This window comes from Pteropus medius, unplaced genomic scaffold (assembly GCF_902729225.1).
Source record: "Pteropus medius unplaced genomic scaffold, Ma_sr-lr_union100, whole genome shotgun sequence".
In the NCBI taxonomy this organism is placed as follows: Eukaryota; Metazoa; Chordata; class Mammalia; order Chiroptera; family Pteropodidae; genus Pteropus; species Pteropus medius.
Genome location: NW_024349798.1, coordinates 5,992,003 through 6,007,968, shown reverse-complemented (window position 1 = coordinate 6,007,968; position 15,966 = coordinate 5,992,003). Strand labels below are relative to the sequence as shown.

The 15,966-nt window shown below is 54.7% G+C and overlaps 2 protein-coding genes across 13 annotated transcripts in view; both read left to right on the top strand.

The window, feature by feature from the left end:
- TFAP4 (transcription factor AP-4) overlaps positions 1 to 13,469 on the top strand; it is a 29,990-nt gene extending 16,521 nt beyond the window's left edge. For 10 of the 12 annotated variants that reach the window (XM_039885202.1, XM_039885197.1, XM_039885200.1 and 7 more), the window contains 6 exons: positions 9,106 to 9,271; positions 9,389 to 9,487; positions 9,898 to 10,068; positions 10,742 to 10,882; positions 11,439 to 11,594; positions 12,441 to 13,469. In XM_039885202.1, coding sequence (XP_039741136.1) covers positions 9,106 to 9,271; positions 9,389 to 9,487; positions 9,898 to 10,068; positions 10,742 to 10,882; positions 11,439 to 11,594; positions 12,441 to 12,635 — 928 coding nt within the window. In that variant the 3' untranslated portion in view covers positions 12,636 to 13,469. Of the gene's footprint in view, positions 1 to 1,723; positions 2,139 to 9,105; positions 9,272 to 9,388; positions 9,488 to 9,897; positions 10,069 to 10,741; positions 10,883 to 11,438; positions 11,595 to 12,440 lie in introns of those variants that run through there. The other 2 variants (XM_039885191.1, XM_039885192.1) reach the window with 2 other exon arrangements.
- Positions 13,470 to 14,650: 1,181 nt separating this feature from the next.
- Positions 14,651 to 15,966, top strand: part of SRL (sarcalumenin) — a 45,584-nt gene continuing 44,268 nt past the window's right edge. The window contains exon 1 of the mRNA XM_039885190.1: positions 14,651 to 15,473. The gene's annotated coding sequence lies outside the window, so the exon portion shown is untranslated. The remainder of the gene's footprint in view (positions 15,474 to 15,966) is intronic.

Here is a 15,966-nt window from a genome sequence, read left to right as displayed (position 1 = left end):
AGAGAATTGGAGTAGAGGACTGGGGACAGTGATGGTATTTCAGGCATTGGGGCAGGAGTGGCTGATCCAGCTCAGGGGACTTTGGGTTTGTGCAACTGAGACATCTGAGGACTCTGTGAGAAGATGCCTTTTACAGAAATGGAGAGGCCAGTCTGAATGACAGAGCTCATGGACCAGGCCCCTTCAAGGCAGTTCTGTAGGAGAAGAAAGAGCAAGGAGGTAGATATACTTCTTCTAGCTGTCATTTTTTCATCCAGGCACTGTACACATTGCTCAGTGTACAATTATGTGGTCCTGTATCCCATGTTGTCCCCTAGATGTCATCGTTTACTGAGCACATTCCCTGTCCCCACAGTGTGGCCTTCCAGGCTGTGATATTAAGTGTCCCAAGCTCTGTCCTTAGAGAAACTGCTCAACAGGTTGCTTTAAGGATTAGAAAACATGCATGCAAAACTGCTCAGCATCTACGAGGTGCTTGCCCTATCTAATAACAGTAATATTTCCAAAAAATAACAGTAATCCTTGTTATTAGTAGGTGTATTTCAACTAGAAGGCGCGATTTAGGCAGAACCTTGAAGGCGGATGGGACTGGGAAAGGCAGCGGGCAGGAGGCAGGACATTCCAAGGCAGGCGTGGTCTTCCTGAGCCAGGGGCCAACCCTCCAGGAGCCAGGGGAGGGCCTGGGGAAGGAAGGTGGGGACATGGTGGGGTGGTGGTGGTGGTGGTACGGAAGCTCACCGCCAGCCAATGTCCCTCCCTCCCGGGAGAGAGGCCATCACCTCGTAGAGAGCGCACCCTGGCGGAAGAGCAAGTCCCGAACTTGCTTCGCCATGAATGAGAAGCTGCAGCCTTCCGCCCGCCCAAGCCAAGCCCGGGCGGGCCTCCCGCCGACCAACCTCCTCGTGGAGGGGGAAAGTGTGTGTGTGAGGTAGACGTTAGGTTCCGTTAGGTTGGGAACCCCGCAGCAGCTACCAGACCTCCCAGCCGCGCTGGCAGCCTGTCCCTGGGCCGCTGCTGTCCTGGTCCCCCTCCACCTTTCCTTCCCCGCGGGGGCCAGTTTCCTAGGGTTGCCCCAGGATCTGAGGCTCCCGGCGCGTTCTGCTTTGCCCTTCCCTACCCGGCTTCGGGATTCCCAGGCTCCCGAGCTGGGACCGGGCAGCCAGAAAGGGGCAGTTGGGCAGGGAGGAGACTAGCCGGCCTCCGAAGTCGGCCCCAAGTTACAAGTGGGAAGCGGTGGCTGTGACGCAAGTTTCCAGGGGGCCCTCGGCTTGGAGGGAGCGCGCCAGAACGGCTCCACTTAGTGCAGTTGCAATCGTGAAAAAAAGAAAAGCCCCGAGCTGCACCCCAGGCCGCCTTTGCCGCCGCACGCCGGGCCCAGCTGAGCGCCTGCCGCCTCCGCGGGCCGCAGAGTGTGCAGACCCCGCACCCGGCAGTCCCCGCGGACCCCGGCTGCATGGGCTGGGTTCCCTCACGGTGGCTGCCTTTTTTTTTTTTTTTTTTTTGCAACGCTTGCCAACCTGTCAGCTGATGGACCTCATCACCCATAGTGGCGCATGTAGCTCAGCCGCAGCTCGCTCCATTCACGCCGCGCCCCCCCAGCCAGCCTGTGGCCGCTGGCTCCCTGAGCCCCGGGGGTGGGGGGCGCAGACCTCAGCTGCCACCCGCCCCCAGGGGCCAGCGCCCCTCTCGCCCTGGCCTCGCGCAGCCCGGGGGGCGCTGCAAATAGTCCTTTGTTTACATGCAATTCCTTACTCCGCGGAAGGAGGCCGGGGGAGTGCTGAGTTTTCACCAGCTGTTTCCCGCCTTGAAACAGACATCTGATCAGCTGCAAACACACACACACATACACGCGCCCGGGGAGGCAGGCCGGAGAGACCTCCCTCCCGCCCCTCCCGCCCGCCTCCCTCCCCTCGCCGCCGCCGCCGCCAGCATCTGGGACCGGCCGACTCTGCACCTCCGTCCGGCGCTGCCCTTTGATTCGGATTTCCATCTTGCATTCTCCGGCAGACCGCGGGACCCGGCTCGTGCAGAGGAGGGGGGCCGATCGCTATGGAGTATTTCATGGTGCCCACTCAGAAGGTGCCCTCTTTGCAACATTTCAGGAAAACAGAGAAAGAAGTGATAGGAGGGCTCTGTAGGTGTGTACTCCTTCCCCCCACCCCTTCCTACGATTGCAGCCCCCGGCCAGCCCGCCCCGGAGGGCGCGCGTGTACGCACGCATGGCCTGAGCCGCCAACCTCGCTCGTCTTTCTTAGCCGCTGGGGCGGCTGCAGCCCCGCGCGCCGGCCTCGCGCCGTCCGGGGACCCTTCTCTCTTGGAACGTGGGGACCCTGAGCGGCCCTGGTCACTTTTGTCCGCTGCAGGCGGACGAGTCGCGACGTTTGTAAATTGCAAACAGACCCACGTGGTTCTGCAGCAGTCCCGGCCATGCTTGGTGCTGGTGGCTTTCCCCCCCGCGCTTCCTCCTCCCCCCTCCCGCGGCTGCTTCCTTCCTCTTTACTCTCTCTCTCTGGGCGCCCCCATCAAAGGGAGCCTGGGGGCCCCGGGGCGCGGGGGCCGCGGGCAGGCGACTATGTAGCCACGCCGCGGCTCCGGGCGTGGGGGGGGGCGGGGAGCCGGGTGGTGTGCGTGCTTGCAGGGCGCGGGTCTGCAGCGGGTCGGGGGCGTGCTTGCGTAGGGGTGCAGGTGTGGGCGGGACCCGAGGGACAGACGCGGTCAGCCCAGAGCCGCTGCGGACCCGAGCACGTTGGCGGCTGCTGGCTTGCTCGGTCGCCGCCCGCGCCCGGGCGCTGTTTACTAGCGAGGCCTGGACGTGACTCTGCAGCCCTCTTGGAGTAGGCGGACCTCGGTGCGCGGCCTCACGGGAGTTGTAGTTCTCCGTGCCCCGCTGGTGCGGCATTGTGGGAGTTGTAGGCGCGCCTGGGCCATGCTTTTCCTGCACAAAGCTCAGGCGGGTTTGGTGTGGCGGGCTGGGTGGGGGCGATTTTGGGGGAAGGGGCACTAGAAGCCGTCCCAGTTCTCACGAAGCCACCGCTCGCCTCACATGGGTCTCCGTTGCAGACTTTCTATCCCACGTCTCTCCCCGCAGCCATAAACTGAAAGCGTTGGGTCTCTCAGCCTGGTTGGTGGGTGGTCCGAGGTCCACAGCTCTCCCTAGGAGCCACTATACAAGTTTGGCCCGGGTTGTTCCAGATCCACCCTCTACCAAAGGGTGATGGATTCGGGAACTACCCGCACCCGAATCACCTTGGACACTTGTTAAAATGCCCGTGCCCGCAACTCTGATCGCTAGAAGGACCGGGCTGTCTGCATACTGAAACGGCGGTGCTGCGTGGGGGGTTCTCCCGCGTGCCCAAGTTTGAGACCTGCTGCTGCTTTCTTGTGGCGCAAATCTAGGAGCGAAATGGCTCCCCAGGGCTGGGGCCACGTGCTCTGCCGCCGGGGCTGGCAGGGTGGGGATTGAGAAAGGTGGAGCCCCAGGTGGTGAGGCCCAGGCTGGTGGAGACCAGGGGCTGCAGAAACTAGGTTGGGGGAAAGTTGCTGCACACATGTTCCCCCCACCCACTCCGCTCCCACTTTGCACTCAAGTTCAGGGATGATGGGCCAGGCCAGTTGGTAGTTCCTGCAGCTAGCAGAGCCCCACTGAGTGCTGGCCCTTCCAAAGGTCCATCTGGAGGACCTAGCTGTAAAAAGTTAAAAAAAAATTCCGGCGCTCTTAATGTGTTCTAGGGACTTATTTTGCCAGATTTCTCTCATAGAATTGTCAGTATTCCTGAGTTAAGTGGCCTTATGATTCCTGTGTGGGATGAGGGCACAGACAAGGGAACGGCTACAGCAAGTGGTGGGCTGGGACTTGAACCCTGATCCCAGGGACCGGCTCTTACCCCCAGATGCTGATTGCTCAGAGGAGGGCTGGGCAGTGGGGAGGAGGGGTTGAGCTGCTCCACATGTTGAAGAGGACATTGATGGCCCTGATCCTGGGCAGGCTTGGTGCAGTGGACCCTGGCATCAACTTCACTCTGTCCCTAGCCTTACTTTGGAGGAGTCCATCTGTCTTCCATGGGGCAAGCACTTGAGGTGACAGGACAACCCCCCAGGGCTGGGCATGGGGGTGTCCTCAGCCTGCCTTTCTGGGAAGCACTTATCAGCCTGTGTGCACTGAGCGTGGAGTTGGGTCTTCTGGGTTTGTTCATTTTTAGAAAGGGTTGTGGGGTGAGATTGGGGACCTCTTGAAGATCAAGGTTGTGGGTTGGGCAGGACCTTCTGGCCAGATGGACTCGCTTCTGAGGCTGGTGGACTTTGTTCCATCCCTCCGTGACTAGCAGGACTCCCTACCTCTCCAGAGGAGCCAGTACTGCACAGCGGGGCCCACACACGCTGTAGTTTTGGATCTGTCATCTAACTGCTCTTAGCCTTTCTAAAATGGAGCACCTGTGAAATCTGGCTATGTATATGGAAAGTACCTGGCTGCTGTAAAAATGGCATTCAAATTCTTAGAGGCAGAAACATGGTGGTCTTAAAGAATTTAGGGACTGCCCTTGGTGGAGAAAAAGACAAGTGCTCTCAGGAATTAGAGAAAAATTAGAGGGTTTGGAATGTGTGTTGGGTCCCTGACGCGGTATTTATGAGGCATCTACTTTGTGATGGGATTGAGGATATCACAATGAACCAGAATTGGCCCCTACCGTAAGAGCTCAAGAACTTGTGGTGCTGAAGGATCTTGTCAGCCCCCTAAGAGATTAATAGTCTGCCATGACGAAGTAACTGCTTGAGTTAAAGCCGACCCATCAGCCCCCTAAGAGATATCCATGGGTTTTTCCGGAATCCTGGGTACAAAGCCTGGAAAAACAAGGCATCCTGTTATCCTGAATCTCAATCAATCTTTCTTCCTCCTCCTTTTAAACTATACCATGACCCTGTGAAAGTGAGGCAGTATTCCCCCATTTTACAGATAAGGAGACTAAGGCTTTGAGAGGTGAAGTGGTTAAGCTTGGGGTTCCACAGCTAATAGGTGTCAGGGATGGTGTTTGCACATGAACCCACTGAGTGCAGAGCTCCCTCTGAGGGGCTGGAGATGCTGTGGGGAGAGGGTGTTTCTTATGGGAACACTTGGACGTGCTGTGTTCTGGGACTGAGGGCAGGATTGGCAGGCTGTTTGGAGTGGAGTATATGGATAGAAACAGAGGGGAGGGCTGAGGGCCCCGGGCTGCTTTAGTACCTGCTGCAGAGAGAAGGGCGAGCGCCTTGGGCATTCTTGATGAGGGTTGTCTTCCTCCCTCCTGTCTTCCTTGGAGTATGGGAGAAATCCTGTGTGGCTGTCCAACCTCTCACTGTGTAGCTATTGAGTGGTGAGTGCGTGAGTGACCTCGGGGCAGTGTGAAATGAGAGCTGACAGTGGCTAATTTGAGGCTGGAGCTGGGCAGGGTTGTCTAGTGGGGTGAGGATACCCATTGCCCTTGGGCTGGGTAGGAGGAATAGGTACAGGTCAAGATCTAGACTTAAAGAGCGTGTTCCCCGCTCTGAGCCTCTAGTTGGGATGCTGGCGTTATTCCCAGAGGCCTTCTTCAGCCTACCCTCTGGGAGTATCTGGTAGTGGGGTGGCAGCTCTGGTATTGGCACCTGAGGCTGGTATCCAAACTGTTCCTTGGCAGGTGCCCTCCCTTATCCCTGAGGTGGGGCAGCCCCTGGCCAGTTGGGGCAGTTGGGGAAGGACAGAAGCAAGAGATATTCAGCGTCCGTGGACCCAGGCCACTTTCACTGCTCACCTGGGGAGTCTGAAGTCGATGTGGGGCGACTGGTAGGATTTTTACAATTACATATGGTAAATCATGTTTACTTCTGCAAAACTCAGAACAAATGCAAAAATTTAATGTATGCAGAAAAATCTACTTTAACTAGTACCGTATCAGTTGGAAATTCCAATTAGCCATCCTTTATAGGAAGCTCTGGTTGGCTAGCACTCCACCAGTCAGAACCCCTGGTTAGCTATGATTCTTTCAATCAGAACCCCTGGTTAGCTATGATTGCACCGATCAGAACTCCTGGTTAGCTGTGATGCCACCAGTTACAACTCCTGGTTAGGCAGTATTCCATCAATTAGAACTCCTTTTGGCCAGCACTCCACCAGTCAGAACACCCGCTTTGTCAAATCTATTAAAGAAACTGTCAGCTGGTACTTCCAGGGCTATTTAAGTGAGCGATAGTAGAAAGTCTTGGTGGCAGCCCGGGTCCCCATGAGGAACTTTAGCTTTGGGGAGAAGCCTTTTCTGGTACTTAAGTTTGTACTAGGTTAATCAGCAGCCAGTTCCTAAGCCTGGATTGGTGACAAAGGGGACAAGATAGAACATTAGGAAGGGTAAGACTGGTGGCTTCCAATGAGCAGGAGTTGATATAGGCCCCTGCACCCTGCCTGGGCCTCAGGACCCTCTTCCTTCTGAGAACTTCTATCTAGGAACTTCCGTCTGGGGCTTTCAGGCCTACATCCTGGGCACCCTGGGAGAAGGGAGAGGATCAGGGTCAGCTCCCTAGAACTGAGGCTTCATGAGCAGATATGCTGTTTGGTGGGGGACCCTGAGCTCTGGCTTGCAGGTGGGAGTTGAGGAACTTGGGGCACTGTGTGTGCCTATGCTGGAAGTAGAGGGTACCATCAGCAGGTGGGAGAGGAGAGTGTGAGCTTCCTTGTCTGCAAGTGCCTGTTGCTCACTGGTCTGGCTGCCTGACCTTGGTCATGCCGCTTCCCCTCCCAGGACCCTGGACTCTTCATTGCAACAAGATGATGCAGTTACTCTGCTGGGTTTCTTTGAGAATGAGGGAAAAATATAAAAGTTCTGTGAGTGATAATAGGAGCTAACAGGATGACAGGGTATACCTGTGCTTGGTCCTTAATACAGGGGTAATTGTCACTCTGTAGGACAGTGCAGAGCCCACTCTGCTCTGTGGAGAGACCTCTCATGGGTAAGAGAAGGGCCCTGGGATCGGCACCACCACTGGCTGAGCTATTCCTTTTCCAAGTCTCTGTGTCCTCATTCCACACAGGAATCATAAAGCCACATAACACAGGAGAAGATTGTGACAATTCAATGAGAAAATCCCAGCAAAGTGAGTCCTTAGCACAGTAAGGACTTAAAAAAGACTTAAAAAAAAAAAAGTATTACTCTGATGCTAGGCTTTCCAGGTCGGCCTTCTGGAAAGGCTAGTGTTCAGGGTGGCCCAGGGATGGACATGGGGCTCTTTTTTCACCCTTCACTACTTTGCTCAGCTCTGGCCTTTGGGCATTACCAGGAGGGACCCAGGGTCTGGGTGAGTGGTGGGGAGGGTCTCTTCCCGTATCTTTCCTGACGGGGAGGAGGATGCTCCCAGACAGGGTCACCTGGTGGCTTGGTTTCCTGTGGACGTCTCTGTCCATCTCTTCTTGCTCCAAAGACCCCCGGCTTTAATCTACCCACCACAGAGCTTCTGAAGGGCACTGCCAGGCCTGGGAGCCCGCACTCTTTTCTAATCTCCCCTCTCCCAAAGGGTTGGCACACCTCTGTGTATCAGGTCTCTGACCTGTTCCCTCTCCAGCCACACCAGTCACTCCCACTGTAGGGTCAAGAAAACTGGGAGAAGTGGGATGGATGCCTCTGGCCCAGAAGTGGGGTAGCCAGATGCCTAGCTGTCTGACCCTAAAACTATGTTCCTTCTCACTCTGAGCCCTAAGTCCCATCTGTAAAGTGGGGATCATGGGTTCCCTTTCCAGTGCTGACATTCCGAGGCCCTATGAGGGACCTGTACCCTGCGGGAGGGGCCCAGGGAGTTCCCTGGGGGGTTGGGGATTGGTGGAGGAAGGGTCTTGTTTCTGGACCCTCAGCAGTGGCTTATATGGAGCCCACACCTGGCCCACCCCAGTCAACCATCCTCTGTGGGAAGAGGAAGCTGAGGCTCAGGAAGGGGCAAAGACAAGTCCAGGGTCCTGCGGGGAGCAGATAGGGTGGGCTGGGGGTGGGAGTGAGAAAGGCCTCAGCTGTCTCCAGCTGTCTCCACTGTTTTCCTCCTGGGTTTCTGTACAGATTCCTTTCTGCCTGGGGCTGGGCCGTGGGTACCTGGCATCACAGGGGAGCTGGACCAGGCACCTCTTTGAGCCCAGGCTCTCCTATCTATGGAAATAGGGCTGCCCAGAATCCTTTCCCCATTACCCGACCCAAGGGTGTGAGCCCAGGCCTGGGCCAGGTCACCCTGCAGGGCCCCTCAGGAAGAAACCAGGGCTGTGGCTTTGGGTGGGGCTGGTGGCCTCTTCTAGGAGCCCAGCATCTGGAAGCCATCAGGCCAGGGGTGGGGGAAGTTGCAAGAGAGGGCTGGGAAGGGGGACATGCCTTTTCAAGGCCACACACAGGCCCACCCCTTGGGAGCAGTGGCTTTGGGCCCATGGGCCCACAGGCCTCACTGCTGTCTCTGCCTCCCGCCAACGCCTCTTGGCCCACAGCCTCACCCCCTTCCGCTGGCTGCCTTCTCTCTCACCCCACTGGCTGCTGCTGCTGCTCCTGCAAAATGCAATCACATAATATGAAATGACATTGCCCACTGCATGCTGGGAGCCTTGCTTCTCTGGCACAGAGTAGGTCTGCCTCTTGGGGTAGGTGAGCGTGGAGGAGAACTATCCCCAGGGGTGTCTGGCCTAATGTCACTTTTCTGCAGTGATTGGTACCTGTCTTGTCTTAGCGCAGAGTGGGGCCTGGCTCGGGGTTGCGTAGAAACTTGTGGCTAGAAACATGTCTGTGGGGTTGGGGATGGAGGAGGGATGTCTTCCTCAGGGCTTAAGCCTTTGACTCTGAAGAAGGTGGTCCAGGTGCATAGCAAGGAGCTCAGAGGAGTCCCAGAAGCTGGTGTCTCCAGTTGTCATCTGGGCTCACCTGCATCAGATTCACAGGGATTCTTGCTAGCCATACAGGTTTTGGGACCCACTCAGATAATCCAGACGTTAGGGCCAGGACCTGGGTTTGCATGATGACTTTGACATCCAGGCGTTATACTCGGGGCCCTCTGGAGATGAATTGTAAAGACAGGTGCCCACTGGGGTCAGGGGATGGAGGGTACCTAGCCTGAGCATGTCCCTGCCCTCCCTGGCAGCCTTGCCAACATTCCACTGACACCTGAGACTCAGCGGGACCAGGAGCGGCGCATTCGGAGGGAGATTGCCAACAGCAACGAGCGGAGGCGCATGCAGAGCATCAACGCGGGCTTTCAGTCCCTGAAGACCCTTATCCCACATACAGATGGAGAGAAGCTTAGCAAGGTAAGTGAGGGCTGGGAGGGCTTCCTGGAGGAGGCAATGGGCTTCAGCAGGGAGAAAGAAGCAAGCTTTGGCAGACACTACCAGCCAGGGCCTCTGACCTGTCCCTTCTGCCCTCAGGCAGCCATTCTCCAGCAGACGGCAGAATACATCTTCTCCCTGGAGCAGGAGAAGACCAGACTCTTGCAGCAGAATACACAGCTCAAGCGCTTCATCCAGGTAGCACCTATGGAGGCCTCAGCACCCTGCCTTCCTCCTGGTTCCCTCTCTCTGACATGGGTGTGTCTAGGCCCAACCACTGGCCTGGGACTCTGATATGGCTGTAGGTCCCACCTTCCCACACTGACTCACCTACTTCAGTCATTAGCCTTCCTGCCAGGGCCTCAGTTTACCCATCTGTCAAGTTCAATGGAGTGGCTTTGGAAGGAACCGGGTGACTTGGCAAGCAGGTCCATTCTTTCTCCATTTCTAGCCTGTGGCTGTTGTTGGATTTGCAGAATAGGGCTCCCAATGCCATTGCACCTGGGTTGACAGCTTTGAGGAGCTGCAATGGAGCTCCCCAATTTTCTTGTTAGTAGTGGTGGTATGGGGGTGTCAGGGCACACTCACTGACCCCTTGGGGTTTCTAGGAGCTGAGTGGCTCGTCCCCCAAGCGGCGGCGGGCGGAGGACAAGGATGAGGGCATCGGCTCTCCAGACATCTGGGAGGACGAAAAGGCGGAAGACCTACGGCGGGAGATGATTGAGCTGCGGCAGCAGCTGGACAAGGAACGCTCAGTTCGCATGATGCTGGAGGAGCAGGTGAGGCAGGTGGGTGGGCTTGGTGGGGGGATTCCAGTCCCTTTCTCTTTTCTCCCGTCCCTGCTCCCCTTGAGCAGTTATTTATAGGAGCACCTGCTTTGTACCAGGCCTAAGAGTTGGAGGAGTCCGGTGGGAAGCAAACTAGATAGGTTTCTGCCCTTCGTGGTCACTGTTCGTGTTGGGATAGGGAGATCAATCAAAAGGTCTCACACTGTAAAAATGCAGCTTTGATAAAAGTTGTGCAGAAAGTGTGGGCATTGGGAGGGAGATTTGGGCTGCATCATGGCTTTTCTGAGCCGAGGTTGGGAGATGGGGGGGTTGTCGAGTTTCACAGTTAACCAGGCAGAGAGGAGAGAAGGATACTCCAGGTAAAAGGGAACAGCCAAGGCAAAGGCTCTAAGGTTGGAGGGAGGGAGCATGGCATGAGGAAGGCCATGGAAAGAGAGATGAGTCAGAGCGGGCCTGGCCGGCTATGGTAGGACTTTGGTCTTTACCCCAGATCTCTTCCCTAAGGTGGAAGGCTCCTGCTAAGGTTTGCATCAGGTGTGAATGGCCTGCTTTGTAAAGGGTAGAGCGTGGAGAGGCTGACCTCAGCAGCCCTGAGGCCCAGAGGACCCTGAGGCTCTAGGATTTGGTCTGGGCCCCACCCCTGAGCCTGCTGCTCTGTCTCCAGGTGCGCTCACTAGAGGCCCACATGTACCCGGAAAAGCTCAAGGTGATCGCACAGCAGGTGCAGCTGCAGCAGCAGCAGGAACAGGTGCGGCTTCTGCACCAGGAGAAGCTGGAGAGGGAACAGCAGCACCTGCGGACCCAGGTAAGCAGGAGGCACCCAGGAGGGGCCATGTGGACCTTGGCTAGGGCTCTCAGACTCAGCATCGGTGCCTCAGTGTCTAATAGGGCAAATTCAGGGCCTAAATCATAATAATGCAGACATTCCTGGTTTCCAGGTGTGTACATTATCACATGAATTCTTGTAACATCTGTTTGAGGCTGTCTTACTGATCAGGAAAGTGGGCACAGAAAGGCTAAATAACTTGCTCAAGGTCCTTAGTGATTAGGTCAGGGATTTGACCCCTAGCTGTCTAAATCCAGATTCTAAACTCCTGACTACTGCTGTACTTATTGAACTGCTTGTTTGGTGCTGGCCAGTGAAGGGGCCATGGAATCTCAGATGGCTGGAAGCCCTCTGTAGGCTGCCATTTCTTTTTTAAAATAAAAGGGGAATGGGGGTCCCAAACTGGCCGCTGCCCCGCATGAGTGGTCGGCAGAGGCTGTTTTGAGGCAGTGGGCAGAGGGAGATGGTTTTGTAGGGAAGGGAAGTGGCATCTCCTGGAAACTTTGGAGAAAGATTGAGGGCCTCTACCTTACAGCTCCTGCCACCTCCGGCCCCCACCCACCACCCCACAGTGATTGTACCAGCCCCGCCACCCCCGCCCTCCCACCATATCAACGTCGTCACCATGGGCCCCTCCTCGGTTATCAACTCTGTTTCCACATCCCGGCAAAATCTGGACACTATCGTGCAGGTACCTGGGTTCGGGGAGGTGGCAGCATGTGGGGGTGCTCCTCTGGGAACAGGTCCTTTGGGGGAGATTAGAAAGCAGAGACTGACGGGGAGTGAGACGAGTAGAAGGTCTGGAAGTTATGTGTGTCTCCATCCCTGAGTCTCCCTCTTGTTTTGCAGGCAGGGGAGGTGGCTCTGTGGAGACAGTGAGGGGCAGAGATGTGGGACAGTGTGGCCTGGAAGACCCTGTTCCTTCCCTCCATGTAGGGTTTGCTGAGAGGGTCCTGGTCCTTTGTTCTTGGAACCCTGGGCTTCCTGAGTTCCTGCCACCATCTCTAGGGTTGGTCCCGAACTTCCTCTCACCTTCAGTGAGACTGGGAGGGTGACAAGCTTCCTACAGAGGAGGACGAAACTACATGATCAGTTCTGTGGGTCAAGCCTGAGGTTACTGCTGTACCCAGCGTGAGACAGAGATCCCTTGGGAGCTCCAATGACATCACAAAGAAAGGAATGAATAAACCAAAAAAACCCAAACAGAAAAAAAGCCCATCAACCCCTAGACCTTTAGTTGCGCGTAAACTCAGCAAATTGAATAATGAAATTCATAACAAAGTCCTTTCATCAGTGAATAGGCTGACTTTGAAATATATAAATAAATGAAAGATGCTGGTAACTTCTAAACCACCCTTCATTGTCATCTGGAAGGGAATTTTCAGCTCAGCAGAGAGGTTTGCTAGTTTGTTTCCCCTGACTGGCAGGCCACTTGCTGCTTTGCCAGGCTTCTAAACTTTTCTGGGGTGTGTGTTGGGGGGGGTATGGTGGCTCTCCATGTGCCTCCAGCCATCCTCATGGCAAGCTGTACCCCCAGGCGATCCAGCACATCGAGGGCACCCAGGAAAGGCAGGAGCAGGAGGAGGAGCAGCGGCGAGCAGTCATCGTGAAGCCAGTCCGAAGCTGTCCAGAGGCCCAGGCCTCCGACACCGCCTCTGATTCAGAGGCCTCAGACAGCGATGCCATGGACCAGAGCCGGGAGGAGCCGGTGGGGATTGGGGGGCTTCCCTGACCACCCCCCAGCCCCCCTCTCCCTTCTGGGGGCTGGAGGGGGCCGGGGCAGCAACAGGGAGTACATGCAGGCCAGCAAGTGAGGAATTTTTACAAAATTATGACGTCATTTGGGTCTCTTTTATGACCTCTTTTTCAATACTGTAAATCAATCTTTGAGCGAAGTCCACCCTACCTGAGGTCCCAGGGGCTGGGGTGGTGGGAGTGTGTGGGAGCACCGGGACACCTGGGGCTGGGCCTCGCCCGGGAGGCTGAGGGAGCTGACACTGAGGTGCCTGGCCTCTCTCCGCCAAAAAGCGTTTCTTCATTTAAACATTTTTAAGAACAGGGAAAATCAAACAAAACCCCAACATATTTCTGCCTTCCCCAGAGCCAGCCCTGTGACTGTCAAGTTTTTAACTTTCCCCTTCCCTCCTCGTTTTGGTTTTCTTCTTTCTCCTTTAAGCACTTACATGGGTTGGGGTCTGGCTGGGTCAGGACTCTGGGGGTTTGGGGTTGAAGTTGCTTCTAGGTTGGGGTTTGCTGCTGCCCTTCTGCCCTACCCTGCCCTGCCAGCCCCATCTCAGCACTAGGATTCACCACTCTCCACCACCAGCCAGTCCCCACCTTTCCCTCCAGGTTTCCCATCTTCAACCCCCCAAATGTCTTTGTCTCTTTCTTTTTGTTTGTTGTTGGATTTTTTGGTTTTGTTTTGTTTTGTTTTGTTTTTTTACAATTTTGAGGTCTTTGTGTTCATGGAGAGCTATTATATTTTGTTAAGAAAGTGGGGGGTGGGGAACCAAGAGGCCACCGTGCCTTTATAAAGAAACAAAATAAAGTTTGTACTTTGTTTTTTAGATTCTGTTTCTCCTGGTGCTTGCTGTCCTGAGTTGCTGGGGAAGGCTTCCTGGATTAGAGTATGGGATGCTATTTGGGCCCACCAGAGGGGACTGGATGTGAGTGAGCATGATGACTCCCCCAACTTGTGTGTGGTGTTGCAGTGAGAAATCGGGGTCCTCACATTGCCTGAGATTACTCTGGATATTTTGCAAAGATGAGAGATGGTATTGGGGTTGGGAAGAGTGGCCCCCAACTCCTTTGTATGGGGGCAAAGAGAGAATGGACACCAAAGCCACAGGTTCCTGTCTTCTAGAGAATGGACACAAATTTCAGGGGTCCTGGTAGATCCCTTAGCTTTGCCACTTTTTCAGCTTGTGTAACCTCCCTGAAAATCAGTCTCAGCTGTAGAAGGGACGTGAGCGCTCCCTCATGGTGTAATGTTTAAGAGGTTAGGTCCTGGAGTTGGTCTGCTAGTGGTCATTTCCACTGTTGGCAAGCCACTTGATATTTGAACCTCAGTTTCCTCTTCTGAAAGTTGAGAGTAATATGGCACAAGGGTAATGCATTTTATTGGGGGGGTGGGGATGGGGAGGGTGGGAATGATCCTTTTAAGTCCTTAATCCTCCATGACCAGAGAGCACTTTACAACTTATCTTTCTTGGCCTGCTTTTTCTCATGCTCATGCTGTGCCACGTACACGGGGACTGAGGCCAGAGTGGAATAGCCACGACTCACCCCACAATGAATGTCTCTAGATATGAACTTGTTAAATAGAAGGGCAGACTGTATTTTTTTTTAGAATTTTTATACTTTTTAAAAAGGTGAAATTCACATAGCACAATTAACCATTTTATTTAGTGGCATTTATTTAGTACAGTCACAACGTTGTATAACCATCATCTCCATCTAGTTCCAAAACATTCTCATCACTCCAAAAAGAACCACTTACTCATTTATCGGTCTCCCCATTATTCCCTTCTCCTAGCCCCGGCAACCACCAATCTGCTTTCTGATTTTCAGCATTTTTAAAAATTAAAAGTGTAATTTATATTTGGCAAAATTCACACTTTTTAGTTTTTGGTTGTGTGAATTTTCACAAATACGTTAACTTGTGTAACCACTACCACAGTCACGATATAAATTAGTTCCCTCATTTCCAGTATTCCCCTCATGTCCCTTTAGGTCCATGCAGCTCCTGGTAACCACTGATCTATTCATACAACTCATAGGTTTGCCTTTTCCAAAATGTCATAAATGGAATCATGGAATATTTAGCCTTTTGAGTCTGGCTTCTTTCACTTACCATTATAACTAATTTTCTCGCTGTTGAGGTATATCTAGCTAAATTTATATACGTTAAATACACATCTGAGGGGAGGGGCTTATTAGGATCTGGGCGGGGACACCATTTCCAAGGCCTGCCAAGCATCCCTTTTGGCCAGGTGCAAGGCGCACACCATGGGCTTCATGCAGTTCCTAAGAGGATCAACAGAGAGCGCTGTGGGCCTAGGACACCTGGCTCAGCATGGGCGGAGACTCCACCTCCTTCCGGTGCCCGCGAGGCTGTTCAGTTCCTAGACGCCAGAGGCGGGGTTTAGGGGTAAGCCCAAGAAAATGCCCCCTCCCACGACCTGCGGTGGCGCTCCGAGACCGTTGGCGGTCTCACCAACAGGCCACAGAAGTCAAGGGCTGGGCCGCGTGCCCTACCCTTTCCCGGGCTCGTCCCGCCCCACCCCTTTGGTGCGCATGCTCTTTGGTGCCTCAGGCCGTCTCGCGCGCACTAGTCTGGCCCCGCCCCGGCGCCAGGCGTCGGTGCGCTCTCACGCACGCTCCACGCAAATGCCGCAAATGTGCGGCTCCTGCGTTTCTCCCGCGCGGAGGCGCTCGCTGACTGTCTGGCGACTCCCCGCACCTCGAGTAAGCGCTGTGTGGACCCGAGTGTGGGAGCCTCGGCTGCCCGGCGGAAGCCCGGCGCGCCGCACTCGTTCCTGATGATGGTCTAGAGGGCGCAGTAGAAAAGGTGACATTAATTTTAATAACGTGTTTAATTATAATTCACAGTATCCGAAACACTGTCATTTCAGCACAGATGAATGTAAGAAACTACGCACGAAAACTTTTCCCGCTTAGTGTGGGGAGCTTGGTGTGCGCCCTGCCCTGGCCATATCTTTGTGGTGTCGCCATGAGTCCAGGTTCAGGAGCCACGCGTAGGGCAGCGTGGGTCCGGACCAGCAGCCACGCGTGGGGTGGCGCGGGTCCAACCCTTGGGGGCACATGAGAGCCAGAGCTGGTGGTCAGAAGAGGACAGTGTCCTACAGCAGTGCAGACACTAGCCTGAGGAGAAAGAAGTGGAAATGTGGAAACAGGATCGTAGATCTCCAAGTCATGTTTAGAAGCTTAGACTTTATTTTTTGTGTGAAATAAAGGGGTCTAGTAGAGACATGATCAACCCAGCGTTCAACAAAACATGTTTTAAAAACCATTTAATTAAAGTACTTATTGTATAGCATACA